General features: G+C 39.0%; 1 protein-coding gene across 4 annotated transcripts; it reads right to left on the bottom strand.

Moving 5' to 3' along the window:
- Nucleotides 1-3,632: 3,632 nt before the first annotated feature.
- On the bottom strand, nt 3,633-16,880 carry LOC117290572 (fibroblast growth factor receptor 2-like). 4 transcript variants are annotated; one of them, XM_033772025.1, is made up of 14 exons: nt 16,432-16,880; nt 14,851-15,123; nt 12,972-13,217; nt 12,286-12,531; nt 11,699-11,871; nt 10,996-11,290; nt 10,307-10,417; nt 9,983-10,140; nt 9,191-9,304; nt 8,413-8,483; nt 6,264-6,304; nt 5,542-5,638; nt 5,008-5,113; nt 3,633-4,420 (listed from the first exon to the last, which is right to left on the bottom strand). In XM_033772025.1, exons 1-14 carry the CDS (start codon nt 16,805-16,807, stop codon nt 4,349-4,351), a joined length of 2,379 nt encoding a protein of 792 aa, XP_033627916.1. In that variant the 5' UTR covers nt 16,808-16,880; the 3' UTR covers nt 3,633-4,348. The 4 variants fall into 4 exon arrangements, with proteins under 4 accessions (XP_033627916.1, XP_033627917.1, XP_033627918.1 ...); XM_033772026.1 differs by lacking the exon at nt 12,286-12,531; XM_033772027.1 differs by lacking the exon at nt 14,851-15,123 and having other exon boundaries at nt 16,432-16,879.

Below are 16,880 nucleotides of genomic sequence, written 5' to 3'. Positions count from 1 at the left end.
TGTTGAATCTTTCGAATGTTTTTATTTTCAGTTAGATCCTATCTTGCTGAAATAATGTGTACGGTTTAATTCACGGGTCGAGATCATCCGTGTCTACTTATTGTGTGTGTCGTGTTGCTTGTTATAGTGCGGGGGCTAGCCAGCATCCAAGCCGGGGAGTGGAAGAAGGAGAATGTAGTGCGTCGACGAGCAGTGCCGTTTAATATTTAAATACATGTATCCTGTCTTCAATTGGTCGGCGTTTTTCGTCGTCAATGCCTTAAAGGCACTGAACACATTTGTATTTTGTCAAAGAACGGTATTCTCACTTGGTGTATCCCGTCATGCATAAAATAACAAACCTGTGAAACTTTTGGCTCAATTGGTCATCAAAGTTGCAAGAGAATAACGAAAAACACCCTTGTTGCATTACTATTGTGTGCTCTAAGATGCAGAATTTTAAGTGAAAAGGCTTCAGCTGAATATTTTATTACTTGAGTGAGAAATAACTTCTTACTCAAAACCTACGTTACTTCAGAGGGAGCTGTTCCTCACAATGTTGTATACTATCAGCAGCTCTCCATTGTTCGTTAATAATGCCAAAGTAAGTTGTTTATGCTAACAATTGTTTTGAGTTATTACCATTATTGTCCAGTGCCTTTAGAAATTGCAATACATGTATCCTGTCTTCAATTGGTCGCCGTTTTTTACATCATCAAGGTCTTAAAATCATCAAGGTCTATAAATATGCTTTCATTATTATTAAAATGGGGTAAAAAACACGCAAAGGTCGGTCAATCCCCTGCTTCGAGGACAATAATTTCAAGATTTATCCGGTCATATCTAAACAAATTGGATGTTTCATTTCAGTTCCCATGGCAACACCTGTGAGCAGTTTTATGATAATTTTTTATTTTTCTTGTTTATTTTATTTATTATTATTATATTATATATTTTGTTTTACAGAACCTAGAATTTACAACCCACACGAACCAATTAATTGCTTCAAACATCAGTGCATTAATAAATAACTCATGCTGGGTGTCTGTATGACCCGTCTTCACCTCATTTTTTTTTTTCTATTAAAACAACAAAGATGCAACTCTCCCAAGTGATTTCAATTATAGATTGAGCACGCACTTCTGTCTTGTATTTTAGTTGTTTGTTAAAGGCAGTGGACACTATCGGTATTTACTCAAAATATTTATTAGCATAAAACCTTACTTGGTAACGATTAATGGGGAGAGGTCGATAGTATAAAACACTGTGAGAAACGGCTCCCTCTGAAGTGACGTAGTTCTGGAGAAAGAAGTAATTTTCCTCAAAATTTTATTTCGAGACCTCAGAATTCGAAATCAACTTGCATCTGAAAGCACACAACTTCGTGTGACAATTTGTTTTTCTTTCGTTATTATCTTGCAACTTCGACGACCAATTGATCTCAAATTTCCACAGGTTTGTTGTTTCATGTATATGTTGAGCTACACCAAGTGAGAAGACTGGTCTTTGACAATTACCAATAGTGTCTACTGTCTTTAAATGAGATAACGGTGAAAAACAAATACAAATCGTGCACCGACGAAGCAAGTATGATGTTGTTAATTGGGAAGATACGGTTGAAGGACAAAAGACAACAAGTTGACCAATCATTTCTGGGTACAGATGTTTTAATAACAAACTGCATGTTGTACATGAGTCACAAAATTAAATAGTTCAGGATGTTGGAAATTTAATAGAATCCCCGATGCAAATTTAACAGTTACATTTTGAATCGGGGACAAAGAATATTCATTTCGTTTTTACCCCATATACATAATATAGCAATGTATACTCACTACTTAAACAATTCATATTACTGTAGTGGTGGGATTTGAACCCACGACCTTTGAAATTCTAGAGTAAAGCCAAACATAGACAACCGAGATTGCCCGGTAGCTAGAGGCAGTTCGAATCCTATCTTTTCAGCAGCGGGTACTGCAAACAATTTTTAGATGTTAAATTTGTGTTGGGGACAACGAATAATATTCAGTTTGTTTCGTACCCATAAACACCGATGTATGTAGGAAATAGTGACGGCCTTACGCCGGGGAACCATCTGCCCTGGGCCCATTTTCATAGAGCTGCTATAGCACAAAAATGTGTTCAGCATGAAATTTCTTCCCTAATAAAAAACAGGATTACCAACCAAATTTCAACGTGATTTTTCAGGATGAGCAAACAACAGCTGAACACCAATAACAAGGAATATGCAATAAATTGAAATTTGGCTGGTAATACTGTTTTTACCATGGAATAAATTTCATGCTTAGCAAATTTTTGTGCTCAGCAGCTCTATGAAATTAGGCCCTGAACAAAGGCAGTTGGGGTGCAGCTGGAGGAATTTTGTGATTGGCAGACTAGTCTATAAAATATGGACCCATCATAATGTACACACAAATCCTACTGTGTGCACACAAACTTAATCCTATGATTTTGAAAACATGTAATTATATCTTCACATTTTATTCGTTGACTGCCCAACAAGACTGTATCTAAAAGTGTGAATTTAATTTTTAAAAAATATAGATAACTTAGTTTATGGACAGGGCTTATATCCCAAGCAAGACATGTTGAATCTATTTAAGCTGTAAATTCCAACGTATATACTGCTTTGTTAGGAAAATGCTTATTTTCTGAGTAGTAAAAATTATAATTAATTGTATTTATTTTGTGCTCTCTCCAGGACCAGCCTGTTCGAGGGCGCATCCATAGCAGTAAAAATCCCATAAGAAAATTACACAGAAAGGGTTTAATAAAAAGTACACCAGGTCCTGTGAAAATACGCAAAATGGAAATTACGCCTTATTGTTGGTATGTAATGTAGGTTTGTAACGCTTAAACTATACATTTGTTTGTTGGTACCGATATTGGAAAAAATGTCTCTATTCTAACTACAAAATATGTGAAATACTGACAAATGTGAGACTAACCTCAAATGTTCCATATCTGAGTAGTGCACAACTTGTAGTGTTGACAATGTTTGTATGGCAAGTACTAGGCTTGATTCAAGTCCTAACTCGTGTGAGAGGTCCCTAAGCATATAACTTAATACTATCAAACAAACCGTAGCAAAAAGTACAGTGCGCGCTCGCCGTCAAAATGTGGTCCCGAACAGGTTGGGGAATGCAGAGCGTCACATAACTGTAGTTTGATGGCGGTGGCACGGGATTGGGACTTGAGTCAAGTCTAGGCAAGTACACACACAGAGTGCTTATAATACTGTGCAATATATGTTCAAGCTGTGATGTAGCAGTAGGCCTTACATGTTTGTATGATAAGAAACACCACACCACAGAAGAACAAAAACAGAAGTGTCAAAATCAATCCAAAACGAAACTACAACGATCACAAGATATCAAATCATCAAAGTACACAAAATAAAATCAGGTAAATTTCGCGCTCGTTTATTTCCTGGCTTACTTTGATTGCGGCAATCAGAATAAGCCACGGTAATTTAGCATTTTACCATCAATCTCATCGTACCCAAATGTGGAGGTCATTGGCTTCTTTTACCAAGTCATTTCCCCTCTTTTGCCTTTTGCATCACAGGCGTTATAAAACACCAGTTGGTGTTTTCGATCACACCGCCATCCCATCCCCTCCCTACCCCCCCCCCCACCCCACCGTGAATACTGCCAAGTTCTTAAATGCCACTTGCTTTTTTTTTCTTCGAGTGTTACAATAGTATGACGTAATTTTAATTCTTGTTTGTAATCATTGCTCAAGCAGTTTGTTGGTATTAATGGAGGTGGGGCGGGGGTTTAGGCACTGTGTCAACACGTTGACTGGCCACCTGTTTTTCCGCAAATAGCACTTCCCACAAAATATTCTGCAAATTACATGCACGCATGCGTATATCAGTAAAATACGTTTTTTTGCATATGATTTCATAAAACAAAAATGCAGGAATTAAAAAATACATTTATATAAATATACTTATGTATCGCTTATATTTCTCGAGTAAACATAACAGTTTTATAACATTAAGTAATTTATTTACAGTGCTAGACAAACGTCTTACTTGTTTGAGTAAATTGCTATTATTGCTCTCCAAATTATACTTATACGACTGCGACCATTTTGATTCAGCTATCCGTTGCCAGCGAAAATCTCCCTACATGAAGAGCAATTATGAACCTCATTATAAGAGAGCTTTGACAACAGTTACAGAACTACAGAAAGAGGTTCAGGCTTACAGAGACCTGAAAGATACACTGAAAAGAAAGTTTTCAACTGTGTACACTTTCTTAAAAACCTATGAAGCTCGACAAAAAAACATGTGTCCCAATCCTCAAAATGCTTCTGATGAATACGCCCTCCGTAACAAACGCTAGTTGTCGCCAAACTCTGGGTTTATGTTCACGACGTGCTCTTCGGATCTTGGTAGAAGGCTCATGTATATCTGCGAGAGAAAAATACAAACATGTGTTATTAATTTGTTGTCTATTATTAGTTTGGTACTTCTGGTTTTTATATGATTTTATTTTTCGGTTTCAAAGATGCAATCTTCCAAAGCGGAGTTTTAAAGCTGGGGTGTAGATTCATGCTAGAACTCAATGGTTAAGGCTAAGCATTGGATTATGTATGTACCTTTCAAGACTGTTGTTGATTTTATCTTAACAAAACGAACGAGGCACGTATGTCACTGGTTGTGCAATAACAAACCTTTTGTAAACAAACAAATATTGAAGTGTAGTCAAAATCTATACCCGGCTCTCAAAATCATTATGTTACCATGTATGCTGTTGAATATATTTCAGCTGAATTGTAGATTGAAACTTAAAAATTGGTCCAAGCAATTCATGCATGCATGTATTGGATTATTTGTGTCTTTTCGAGGAATTCATCTAAACAAATCAATCGAGACATTTGTGCTGATGAGTGTGGAATGTCAAAAATGGCTTTGTAAAACATACTAGTTACATTGGTAATTGTTTCAAAATCCACACCTGGCTCTCTTGTTTTATTTAAGTTGTTGAATAACAATACCTGATCATCTTGGTTCTCGGTCATTGTGGTAAGAACGGACACGATGTTCTTGAAGGAAGGACGCTCGTTTGGTTTTTCCCGCCAGCATTTCAGCATCACGTCGTAGCTGTAAAATTGATTGGGAATCATAATAGTAAAATAATAAAAAACATTTCTTAGGCACTATGCAACGAACAGATTGCCTATATAATAAAGGAGGGGAAACAAATAAACAAACAACTAATACAAAAACGATCCAACGACTAACCAAGAGAACAGAACAAAAAGAGGAGTAAGTTAGGATGGTTTTGTGAGTCTTGATGAGGCGTTTGAACACAGATCATTATTTTACTCTTTGGAGCATACAACACACAGTTTCTTGAACGAGAAAAGAAAGAGTCCACCCTCACAAAAGTGGAGACAAGAAGACAGTCTAAAAAATCACAGTTTATTGATAATAAATACAACTTTTTATTGTGCGAGGAGGATAAACTTAAAATGCAGAGATATTTCAAGTTGCATTGTATGAAAGTCGTGTATCCCATAAATACGTACATCTTGACATCGCAGTTGATCGGTTTAGGCATGCGATATCCATTCTTCAATTTGGACGCTAGGACACCAGTTTGTATGCCCGGGTATGGTGTTCCACCTGTTGTCACAAGTTGAAAAACAATATTTGAAAAAATATTAGTTGGGGAGGTATCGGAATGCAACTAAAAATTCACAACACATTCATAATCTTAGAATATACTTATAGACTGAAAGGTTATTTGCAAAAAATGAAAGTAATATCGATGATTTGGCGGCCGTTTGTTGTTTCCTGTCTATTTTTTTAAAGGGAACTACGTGTGTACGTTTGCTAATCACTCTTAAAGCTGATGGGACCACTTACATTACATGGTTGGAAGTACAACAGCTTTCGATATTAAACAGGTTAAGAATCATGAAGAAATAAGGCTATTGATTAACGATATCAGTGTGTATCCCCATTTGAAGCGTTACTGTCAGAAACAATCTGACACTAGCGTTTCTCAATGTGTAATCCAAAACAGCTCTTTTGAAGTGAAATGTTCACGGGTTGGTTTTTTATTGTAAAAGATCTTGTATTAAAACAACCCAACGGCTCAACAAACGTTAAAGTATACTTTCCAAGTGTTGAAATATTGAACTCAGAGTGGCAATTACATTATAAATTGAACGCAAAGCAAATCATCGCATTGTACTACAAATTTATTAAAGTAAATAAGATTTAGCAAATACAAGTTATGTCTTACCAACAGTTGCAATCTCCCAGAGGAGGATTCCGTAAGACCATCTAAAAGAGAAATGTTCAGTAACACATCATTGAGAAGCACCCTACAGTTAGGAACGGGATACTTCTGAACGCTAGGTGGCAGCAGACTCACCAGCAAGGTAAACTTTCTTTGGGTGCGTTCGTTTAGCTTACCTGGGTCGACCCCGGTGTGTGACGTTCGTCCTGAAAAAAAAAACCCGCCACACACCGGGGTCGACCCAGGTAAGGGACCATGGATAAATTAAGAACGCGGCCGCCCGCGGTCAGACTCGTTCTAGAACGAGTCCGTCCCAAAATTGTCACGCGCCCGTCCCAAGATGGATTAAGCGCTTCACTGATTTTTAAGGTCCCTCATTATCGAACTCTATTGTTGGTGCCTTTTGTTGTTCAGATTACATGGACAAGACAGCTTGCAAGTAAGCCACGAAGGGGTGAAGGATTAGTGTTTGCGGTCTAGCTCAGGTATACACCAGACAATGGGTTGGAGATGTCCATGTACAGCCAACCCTCAAGTTTGCCAAAGCCAATACAATAATATGCTACTGCCATAACAAGTTGAAGTGGTAACTATTATTCTTAAATTTGAAATCATCGCCAACTTATTTTGTATCTACATCTAATTGTTACATTAGGACCCGTGTTTACAGAGATGATTACACTTACAAGATTCGTTCATAAAGGTACCGCGAAATCATGCTGACCGGCTCGCAATCACACAAAACATAACGCAAAATTACATCGTAGTACACAAACACTCCATCTAACTACACACTCACACACAGTGTTTTCAATATTCAGGCCTAGTAGTCTTGTTATTTTGCGTGCAACAAACTATAATGCAAGAAACATTGAACGCTAGAGGGCTTTCCTAAACAATGTGAAAGCGGGAGAGCCGCCCTCCGTTGGAAAAATTGCGCAACAGCTTACGAAATTAGTTTCAACCGCCTTGAGATTAAGACTTTCGGGAGAATCTGGTGTCCGAAAATTGCAATACTAACCAGCGTTGGTGCCCGAGCTAAACTCATACAACATTGGCGCCGTCGCTGGTACCTTGGGCAACGTGGTGAATTTTCAGCAGTTCCTTGGGAAATATTAAGCGTGTTTAAGAAAAACTTCATAACGTGTTGGCTTCATTGTTCAAACATGAAACATTTTGGACACCTTGGATGTACAACAAAGAGTATAGTTTTACTGTTTAATGTAAGATGTTTTTCCTATTGACTTTGTTTTACTTTGGGGGATTATTTTGCATGGCGGTCGTGCAAAGACGTAGTATTTTTTATTTTTTAATCTGCGGTTGTGTTTTGACTTATTGTGTGAAAAGGGCTACAACTTGGGTTTATCTACCCAGATAAGCCGATTATAACTACACAGTGGTTTTCGGCCTACACCATTGTTCCTTTGTTATACAGTGGGTCTTCCTCGAGACCCGGTGGTTGAGGAGAACGCGTTCCACTCCGTAGTTTTTCTTTTGTTCGATTTGTCACGCGAAGGAACGCGTCGCGACGCGGTCGTTCCCGTGACATAATTTATCCATGGTCCCTAAGCTAAACGAACGCACCCAAGGTTGACGTCATTCGGAGCATGCTCACATTTCCAATAACAATGGATTAACCTGGTAAGTCTGCTGCCATCTGTAAAGTCCTCCATAGTCTCAAATTGGTATAATGTACAACAATCTTAGGTCATCACTTTGTGAACTCGAAAGAATTTCGAGTGAGAGGTTTTGTCTGAAACATTAAACATTGCTGAACTATTTTGATTCATTGTACATTCAGCTTCCTTATTAAAAACAATAGTTTATTTATTTTTTGTACCAAAATGCCAAACTGTAAAGTCCTACTAACATTTGCCAGTGTGTTTTCTAAACTAATGCTAGAACTTTAAAATGGTAACTTGGGATGAATAAATATTAAACTGTAAACTCACACGTCACTCTTTGTAGTGTATGTCTTGCTGACCAAGGACTTGTAAATTCAACTTCCTTATTAAAAACAATAGTTTTTTATTTTTGTACCAAAATGCCAAACTGTAAAGTCCTACTAACATTTGCCAGTGTGTTTTCTAAACTAATGCTAGAACTTTAAAATGGTAACTTGGGATGAATAAATATTGAACTGTAAACTCACACGTCACTCTTTGTAGTGTAAGTCTTGCTGACCAAGGACTCCAAAGACAACCAGCGTGCAGGAACACGAGTCTGAGGGGAGTCAATAAAGATACTAGCAGTAAAGTTAATTTGATATTGGATATTGAACCTTCTTATTATTGTACAGCGAATAATGATGTTGCTTTTAAGATTATGTAAATTGGAGTTTCCCATAAATTTGCGCAGTGAATGTCTAGCGTGTACATCGATATTGAAAATTGGCCATTCCCAGAGATTTGTACTGTCTACTACCCTGTTCATTAATATTTTTGATATTGGACATTCTCATAGATGTTTACAATTGATGTCTGCCCTGTAAATCAATATTGGATATTGGACAATCGCGTACATTTCTACAGTAATTGTCTACCTTTGTTCAACGATATTGGATATTGGGCATTCGCATACAATTCTACAGTGAATGTCTACCTTGTACATTGATATTGGATATTGGACAATCGCGTACATTTCTACAGTAAATGTCTACCTTTGTTCAACGATATTGGATATTGGGCATTCGCATACAATTCTACAGTGAATGTCTACCTTGTACATTGATATTGGATATTGGACAATCGCGTACATTTCTACAGTAAATGTCTACCTTTGTTCAACGATATTGGATATTGGGCATTCGCATTTGGATGTTGGACATTCACGTACGTTTCTACAGTGAATGTCTTCCTTGTACATCAATATTGGATATTGGACATTCATGTACGTTCCTACTATGAATGTCCCAAAAGAATTGTTTTTACCTTTGACGTCTGCACATAGGTATCTTCTCCTCGTGATAAACCATAATCAGAAATCTTTGCCACCAGATTTTCATCCAGAAGGATATTTCTTGCTGCCAAATCTCGGTGAATCACCTATGGATGTAAGAGTCAGTGCACAAATCGAAAAGAAGTTTACATTTTCTGTTATTAAAAAAAATTGAACCATTTATTGATAACACGGTAGTAGCATTTTGTTGTCATGTTCAAAGATTCGTAATGTTTCTCTCTTTCATGTTCGGTCTTTGTGACTGCAACATGCTTTTCAAAAAGTATCGAAGTTTACGGAAAAAACTTTGACTTTTGTACTATTCAGATACTCTAGTCCGTGACAAATAATGGGTCGCCATATTTGTTATCATGGCCCAATTTCACATAGCCTGTGAGCACAAAAACATGCTAAGCACAGGAAAGTTGCTCAGCAAAAACAATCCAACCAGCATTCCATAAAGTTTACATTGTTGCGACTTGTGATTGGTGTCCTACTCGTTTTGTGTACTGTTATCCAGTAAATATTTCGGGCAATGTGTTAAGATGTTGGAATGTTTTCCCCACTATTTTCACCTGACTCACGCAACGGATTAAGCTCAAATTTGGACCAATGTGTTATTTCGTGTACATGATGGATCACACAAAACATGAATACTATCTGCGACTAGTTGGTCAGTTTTACAAATCGTGTATGGTTCCTTTTTGGGTACATTCCAGTCCCCTGACTGGCTTAAACAACAATACAATGCTAGGTGGGTTTCCTTCCATCTATAGAACGCTCACTCCTGTCGCAGCAAGGTGTTGCATTCCTTTAGCGACATCCAAAGCAAACTGGAGCAAGTCAGAAGAAATAGAAGCTTCACTATCCATTGATCGAGCATTCCTGAGGTAGGAACGAAGGTCACCATTGGGAAGATACTCCGTGGCCACGTATAATTCACCTGATGTTTTTACAAAGTGAGATGAGTTTAAAGATCAATTCTTTTCGACATGTTTGATGTATCGATTAAATAACGATTAGATAATTAAACTCAATTAGAGAGCAATATTTATAAATGAACTGTTTCGTCTCGTAACTGACGCAATATAACTTGTGAATGGTTTTACCTTCGTGTTGACACGCACCAAGAAGCATGACAATGTTTGGATGCTGTCCAATCTTGGTCATGGACAGAAATTCATCAAGGAAGATCTTTCTCTCGGCTGGGGAGGCATGTTCTGAAATTTAAATTGCCGTGAAACTTATGATTTGTGTTGAAGACAAGTATCTTTAAACCACTTTTTAACACCATTAATATACTGGGTAACACTGCCAATTATCAACTGGTTAGTTAATTAATGTATTACTCTTCAGGTGAATTTAACTAAAATATCATTTTCCCTAAGAGAATACACTGGAGAAACACACTCGAAGGTCGTTTACCCGCTTGATTTTGTACACCATAGACAAGTCCACTGTCTCAAGGAAATTCCCGATTGACACACAAGCAAGCCTATAGTTGTCTGTGGTTTAAAAGTATGACTATTGTTGACACACCTGACCCCATCAGTACAAATATTCTTGGATCCGCCCCTGGAATGGTGAAATACAACCTCCATCTGGAAGACGGTGGAGTTGTTGTCAGTTAGTTTATCCTTTTATGGCTGGTATGTTGATACATGTATAAGCGCTGCCAGTCGTCAAATGGCAGGGTTTTATAATAAGCGACCTAAATGAGGATCGTAAAGTACAACACTTTTGAAGACGTTACTGTCATTAACTGCTATTGATTTATGGTGAAGCAATGCTTATTTACCTTGCAGCTTCTTGATTGCAGCCTTGCAGAGTTCTCCAGCAATCATTACTCCACCGTACAACACCTCACCAAACTGCCCCTTCCTTAGTACTTTTGTTCCTACAATAAAGTTATCCCACAATACATTCCATGGTTCTGCCCATGTAGGTAAACTAACATATTCGTAGGTTGGAGATAAGTGAACATCTCGAACTGGCTCATATGCAGAGGCGTGGTTCTGATGAACAACAGGCACAGAGTCAAGTGCAGTTGTGTGAACGACATCGTCTGGTGTTACTTCATTTTTGTAACTGGTCTGTGGGGAGAGTAGGCCTTTTCTTGTGACATATATTTTGACCCAACATTACACAGTATGTTATAAATTATTAAAGGTTATTTTTGGGAAACAAGTTTTAAAAGCTGAATGAGCGAAGCCTTTTCCCGACCATTTCACCCTATCAAATAAATTATACATAAACAAACGAAAACAAATCACATTATTGTAGCCCAAGAGAAGCGACAACTCATAAGGTTTTTGTCGCAAAACATGAGTTAATAAGGATATATCAGTCAGAGTCTAAACTATTTCATGGCGTTTTCGATGGCTGTTTATCAATGTTTTCCAAGGTGTGAATGCAACTTTACAATGTTGTGTAGCTTAAAAAAAAATATTCAAGAACATATCCAGTATTTTTTTTTTTTTTCTCTCCAGATGTGTTCTTACCATTTGCTGGTCCCGCGCTGGTACTTCTTGTGGTTTTGAATGCTGGTGTTTTCTCTTTCGATATCTGAGAAAGTAATAATACATGCACCCAAACAGAAGAACGATGACAAAGATGATCACGCAGATGATAAATGTACGTGTAAACGATTCTGTTGGAGCACCTCCAATCGTGGCTGCAAAACACAAAACAGTATATATAAAATTAATTTACGTACTATAGAGAAAAAAAAGAGTCAAGTCCAAGACAGCCACGGAATGCTAGGACTCATCCTATCTCGAGTTAGGACGAGTAACCCGTCCTAACTTCGGAGGGGTTCGATGCGTCCCTACGTCTTCTGATGCGGAACTGAACTCGTCCCAAGTCCTAAGATTATTCCTAAGTAAGGAAGAGTTTGGTGAAATCAACGGCTGGGGTGCTGGAAGTTTGAGCTATAGAGAATGCGATGTGTGAGGCACAACAAAATACAAACTTATCAAAGTCTCTAAAAAGTAAAACAATGACTGTACTATTACCAGATAAGGGCTACAATCCATGTAATTGTAGAAAATGCCATTAATTAAAAGAGAAAACAAGTACATTTACTCACTGGACACTGTGACATTGAAGGTACAGATTGTTGAATTGCCAGCCTGATCAGTGAAGGTGTATAGCACTGTAGTAACTCCATCGGTGAATATTGATCCAGGTTGGTGAGTCTTAGTCATAGATACTCCAATGGTTTCAGAAGTAGATGGCTCAGTCCATGTGACAACCACATCACTATTGCCTTGTGGCAAGTTGACATTGATTGAATCAGGACAACCTATTACTTTGGGTGCCTGGTGGTCATCAGCTGTGTGAAATAAAAGAGGATTCAGTATAAGTTCCCCATATCCACCATGACGAGTGTAAATCTATTTGGGAAACCTACATACTATTGCAGTCATGTCTCTATGTCTCTCTCCCTTCCAACCCAAATACTATTTAAAAGTATGATCAGTATTCGCTATGACTCGAAGTGTTTGCCCACAATGTGACACACCGCTCTTTTAAAGCACTTGATATTCGCACATGGATCTGTGTCATGCGTACGTATTTGGAAAGTAATGTTAACAAAACTTCAACTAAATCAAAATTCAAGGAACTTTCAATCTAAGAAACATAATTGTTTCAAAGCAAATGCATAAGTTTTTGTAGGAGCAGCCTATAGCATCACAACGTTTGTTTTTTCATTTGACTAAATTTATAATTGACGTGAAACTGTTAATTACAAAACAAAGTACATTTACTCACTGGACACTGTGACATTGAATGTACATATTGTTGAATTGCCAGCCTGATCAGTGAAGGTGTATAGCACTGTAGTAACTCCATCGGTGAATATTGATCCAGGTTGGTGAGTCTTAGTCATAGATACTCCAATGGTTTCAGAAGTAGATGGCTCAGTCCATGTGACAACCACATCACTATTGCCTTGTGCCAAGTTGACATTGATTGAATCAGGACAGCCTATTACTTTGGGTGCCTGGTGGTCATCAGCTGTGTGTATAAAGATGATAAAAAGGGAAACAGGTGTACATTTATTTAAATATGATAAGTTTCTTAAAGTCTCTAGAGCAGATTAGCATCACAACTTATGGTTTTTATTTGACTAATTTCTTGACTTGTACAAAAGTACCTAACTAGGCATAAAGGCAACTGTCGAACAGCCAAATAAAAAAACTTAATTCAACGCACTTATGGTAAACTTTCCACTGAAGTTATACGTACTGACAGCCGTTTGACAAAATTGTCCAGTGAATCCAGTCGCGCACTGGCAGGTGAACGTAGTGCCAGAAAGCTGACATACACCTTCATTGAAACACATGGACAATCGCACTTAGACCCCATGTCATGGACGATAAAAATGCACTCCCTCGATTGGTTGAATAAACTTGGCCGTATTCTGCGTGGAGCAATCAATGGGAGCCATTCAACCAATACAATGCGTTCTCTATTCGACGATATCGTTGTCGTTCTCGTTATCAGCAGTGTGACTTGGCCTTCAGTATGGTTGAAAGTAATGTCAATGAAATCTCTAAGTTTAAGTAACTTTCAGTCCAAGAAATAAAGTTGTCCCAAAACAGATGTATGAGTTTCTGTAGATCAGATTAGCATCACAACTTATGCTTTTTATTTGACTTCAGTGCGCCAAATGCCATCCGGCTTGCTCCAAAATGTTGCGCCAGTTTGCGCCAGTTCGCGCCATTACACGGCCATTTGATTCCAAAATTCACCCTGTTGGCGCCATTCTCGCTAAATAGACGGCTACTTTGCGCCACTTGGTGATTAGTTTGTGCCAAAGGTCGCCAAATTGGTTTGAACTTGCTTGGCGCTACCTGCCGACTATATAAATACCGGCCATCGGCGTTCTGGTTCAGACCCTCCTCAGCTGCATCTTCGTTGACAATTGTGTGAAATCTTGTAGAAATTGTGAAGGAAAAACTGTTTGGAGGTGTTGTCGAGTCGAATCTTGAAAGTTGTGTGAGGAAGTCCTGCGATGCCGCCCTGCTTTTATAGGCGGCAAGTGGCGCCGAATGGCGGGCAACCAGGTGGCATTTGGCGCGAAGTAGTTACCAATCGGGTGCCATTTGGCGCGCTTTGGCGGGCTATCCGCCTCTGTTGGATTTATTTGGCGCAGTGGGTTCCAATAGGCGGATTGTTTGCGCCAAAGGGCGATATGTTCGCGCCATTTGGTGCCACTTGGCAGACACTTGGCGCTGATTGCTCGATGCAAGTGGCGCGACGAAAATGTCAAACATTTTGAAATTTTCTTGCCGCCACATTCAAATTTGATGCCGTTATGGGCCACCACGAGCCAGTTGGGGGGGGGGGGGCAGTTTGAGCCACTACACGCCACTAGGCATCTTTTAGGCGACAGTAGGCGCCACAGTAAATTGTATTGGCGCAGACTGGCACCAACTGGCGCTGGCCCAGTGGACTCCTGGCATAACTTGCGTTTTTGTTGCGCGTCACATGATTGGTTCTCGACCAATCAAACTTCACAGTTTGTTACCGAGGTATAACAATACTCCGTGTACACTTTGTGCCTGCAGGAAGTCCAGACTCGGAACACTATAGTGGGATGCCATTCATTAATGCACAGTAAATCTTGCTCTAGAGTTATTCTTACTTATTGCTGCATTGGTAGTGATCATATATGAACAAAGCACAGATTGTCTCCCAGACTGGTCTGCTACAATAGTTACGATGGTTGTCACAGATGGAGCTGTTGTACTTAGCACTTGATTGTTAACTGGTACAAGACTTCCGGAGGGGCCCACTACAAAGTATGTAAAGGTCACAGTTCCAACTGCGCCAGTAACGGTTGGTTCGGCTAGTCTTATATTTTGACTATCAGCAGCATCAACAGTCCTACTTGCAGGGCACACAATAACAAGCGGTTCTACAAAATAAACGTCAATGGAAGCATTTTAGTTGTTTAAGAAGGAAGCAAAAGCTAATTCTGTTTGCTTAAGAATTTTAAATAGTTGTGGTCAGGACATGAAAGGTCAGCATGGCTGGATAGCTAAATTTGGAGCGAGTTGGTGCGTCAATTAGGAAGTCAATGGCTCAAGTCCGTATTCAGTCAATTTTTCTTTGTTCAAACCCAGGACTATTTAAATTATAAAATAGTAATGTTTTATCCATACAACGATGTTAGTTTCACAACATGCACTTTCTAAAGTATATGTGAAACACATCGAAACAAATAATGTGACTCTCTTTTCTGACTTCGGACCGAATCGACTTCGGACCACGTTTCGGACCGATTTGACTTCGGACAGAGATGACTTCAGACCAAGCTGACCTTATGACCTTATGACCTTCGACCGTGTTGACCTTGGACCGAGATGACTTCGGACCGAGCTGACATTGTGACCTCGGACCGAGCTGACCTTAGACGGACATGACTTCACTGACCAAGTACAGAAAATACAAGGCAACGATGTCAGGGGAAAAAACAAAACACTATGAGTAAACAAAAAAGACAAATTACTGAAAAAACAATAAATAAGTTATTTATTTACACAAACAATCAGTCAGTCAATAATATTCAAAAAATAATTAAGTGAATAAAAAAAACAATTAAATACGTAAGTAAACAAACAAGCTGACCATTGGACTTCGGATCGAGATGACCATGGACCGAGCTGACCATATGACCTTGGACAGAGCTGACCCTTTTGACCTAGGACCGAGATGACTTTGGACCGAGCTGACCTCGTGACCTCAGACCGATTAAACTTCAGACCGAGTTGACCCAAACTTTTTCGAGAGACGTCATCGTTGTGCCTCGTGTTTCTGAGATCGTTAAATCCCGAGTTTTCGAGATACCTAAATTGAATTCCGCATTTCCATTAAATACACCTTTCGGAATTCCGAGTCTCAAGGGAAACCTTCGATTCCCGTAGTTCCGAGATGTCTTTCATTGAGTTCCGTGTTGCCAAAATACCCTGTCTTAGAATTCCGAGTTTCCAAGATGACTTATTATCTTAGATTGAGAGTTTCCAAGAAAAACCTGATTGTTGTATTCCGTGTTTCCAAGATTCCTGACTGGTTTATTCCGTGTTTCAATTGTTCAACCATAGAGAACACTTTTCTTTTTTTTAACTTATGGATTATTCATTTAGGAATGTACAATTAAATGCAATTTTATAACAAGATATTTCTTGCCACAATGCGTAAAAATAATACACGGATGGAATTTTACCTTGAGCAATAGCGTGGTTTGCAGACATCAGGATGAGAACTCCAACAGTTAGCAAGTTGGTCACGGCCATTCCTGACTTGATTCTTGGTATAAGCAGACTGATCGACACAGGCAGAAAATCCACTTCCGCTCCGCCAACGTCTGGTTGATCGGTTTGAGGCAGCAGTGTTGTCGTCGAGGCCTGATAATAATCCCAGACTGCAACACCGAGACGGAGACGGGGAGGTCTGAGGGGGAGACCGTGGAGGAGGATCCCTGTACCGTTGCTTCTTCCGGGGACGATGGTGGCGAAACCTTTTGCCACAATCTGGGCTGAGAATGGCGTCGTATGGTAAAACTCGCAAAAGGGTAAAATTTGCAAAATGAAAAAAAACATTCAACCCTATCAGAAACCTTTCATATAAGTTCCCCCTAAGCAATTTTTACTTAAAGGCTCTGAACACTTTTGG

The sequence above is a fragment of the Asterias rubens genome, chromosome 5 (genome assembly GCF_902459465.1).
Source record: "Asterias rubens chromosome 5, eAstRub1.3, whole genome shotgun sequence".
Lineage (NCBI taxonomy): Eukaryota > Metazoa > Echinodermata > Asteroidea > Forcipulatida > Asteriidae > Asterias > Asterias rubens.
This window is presented reverse-complemented; position numbering and strand designations above follow the sequence as displayed.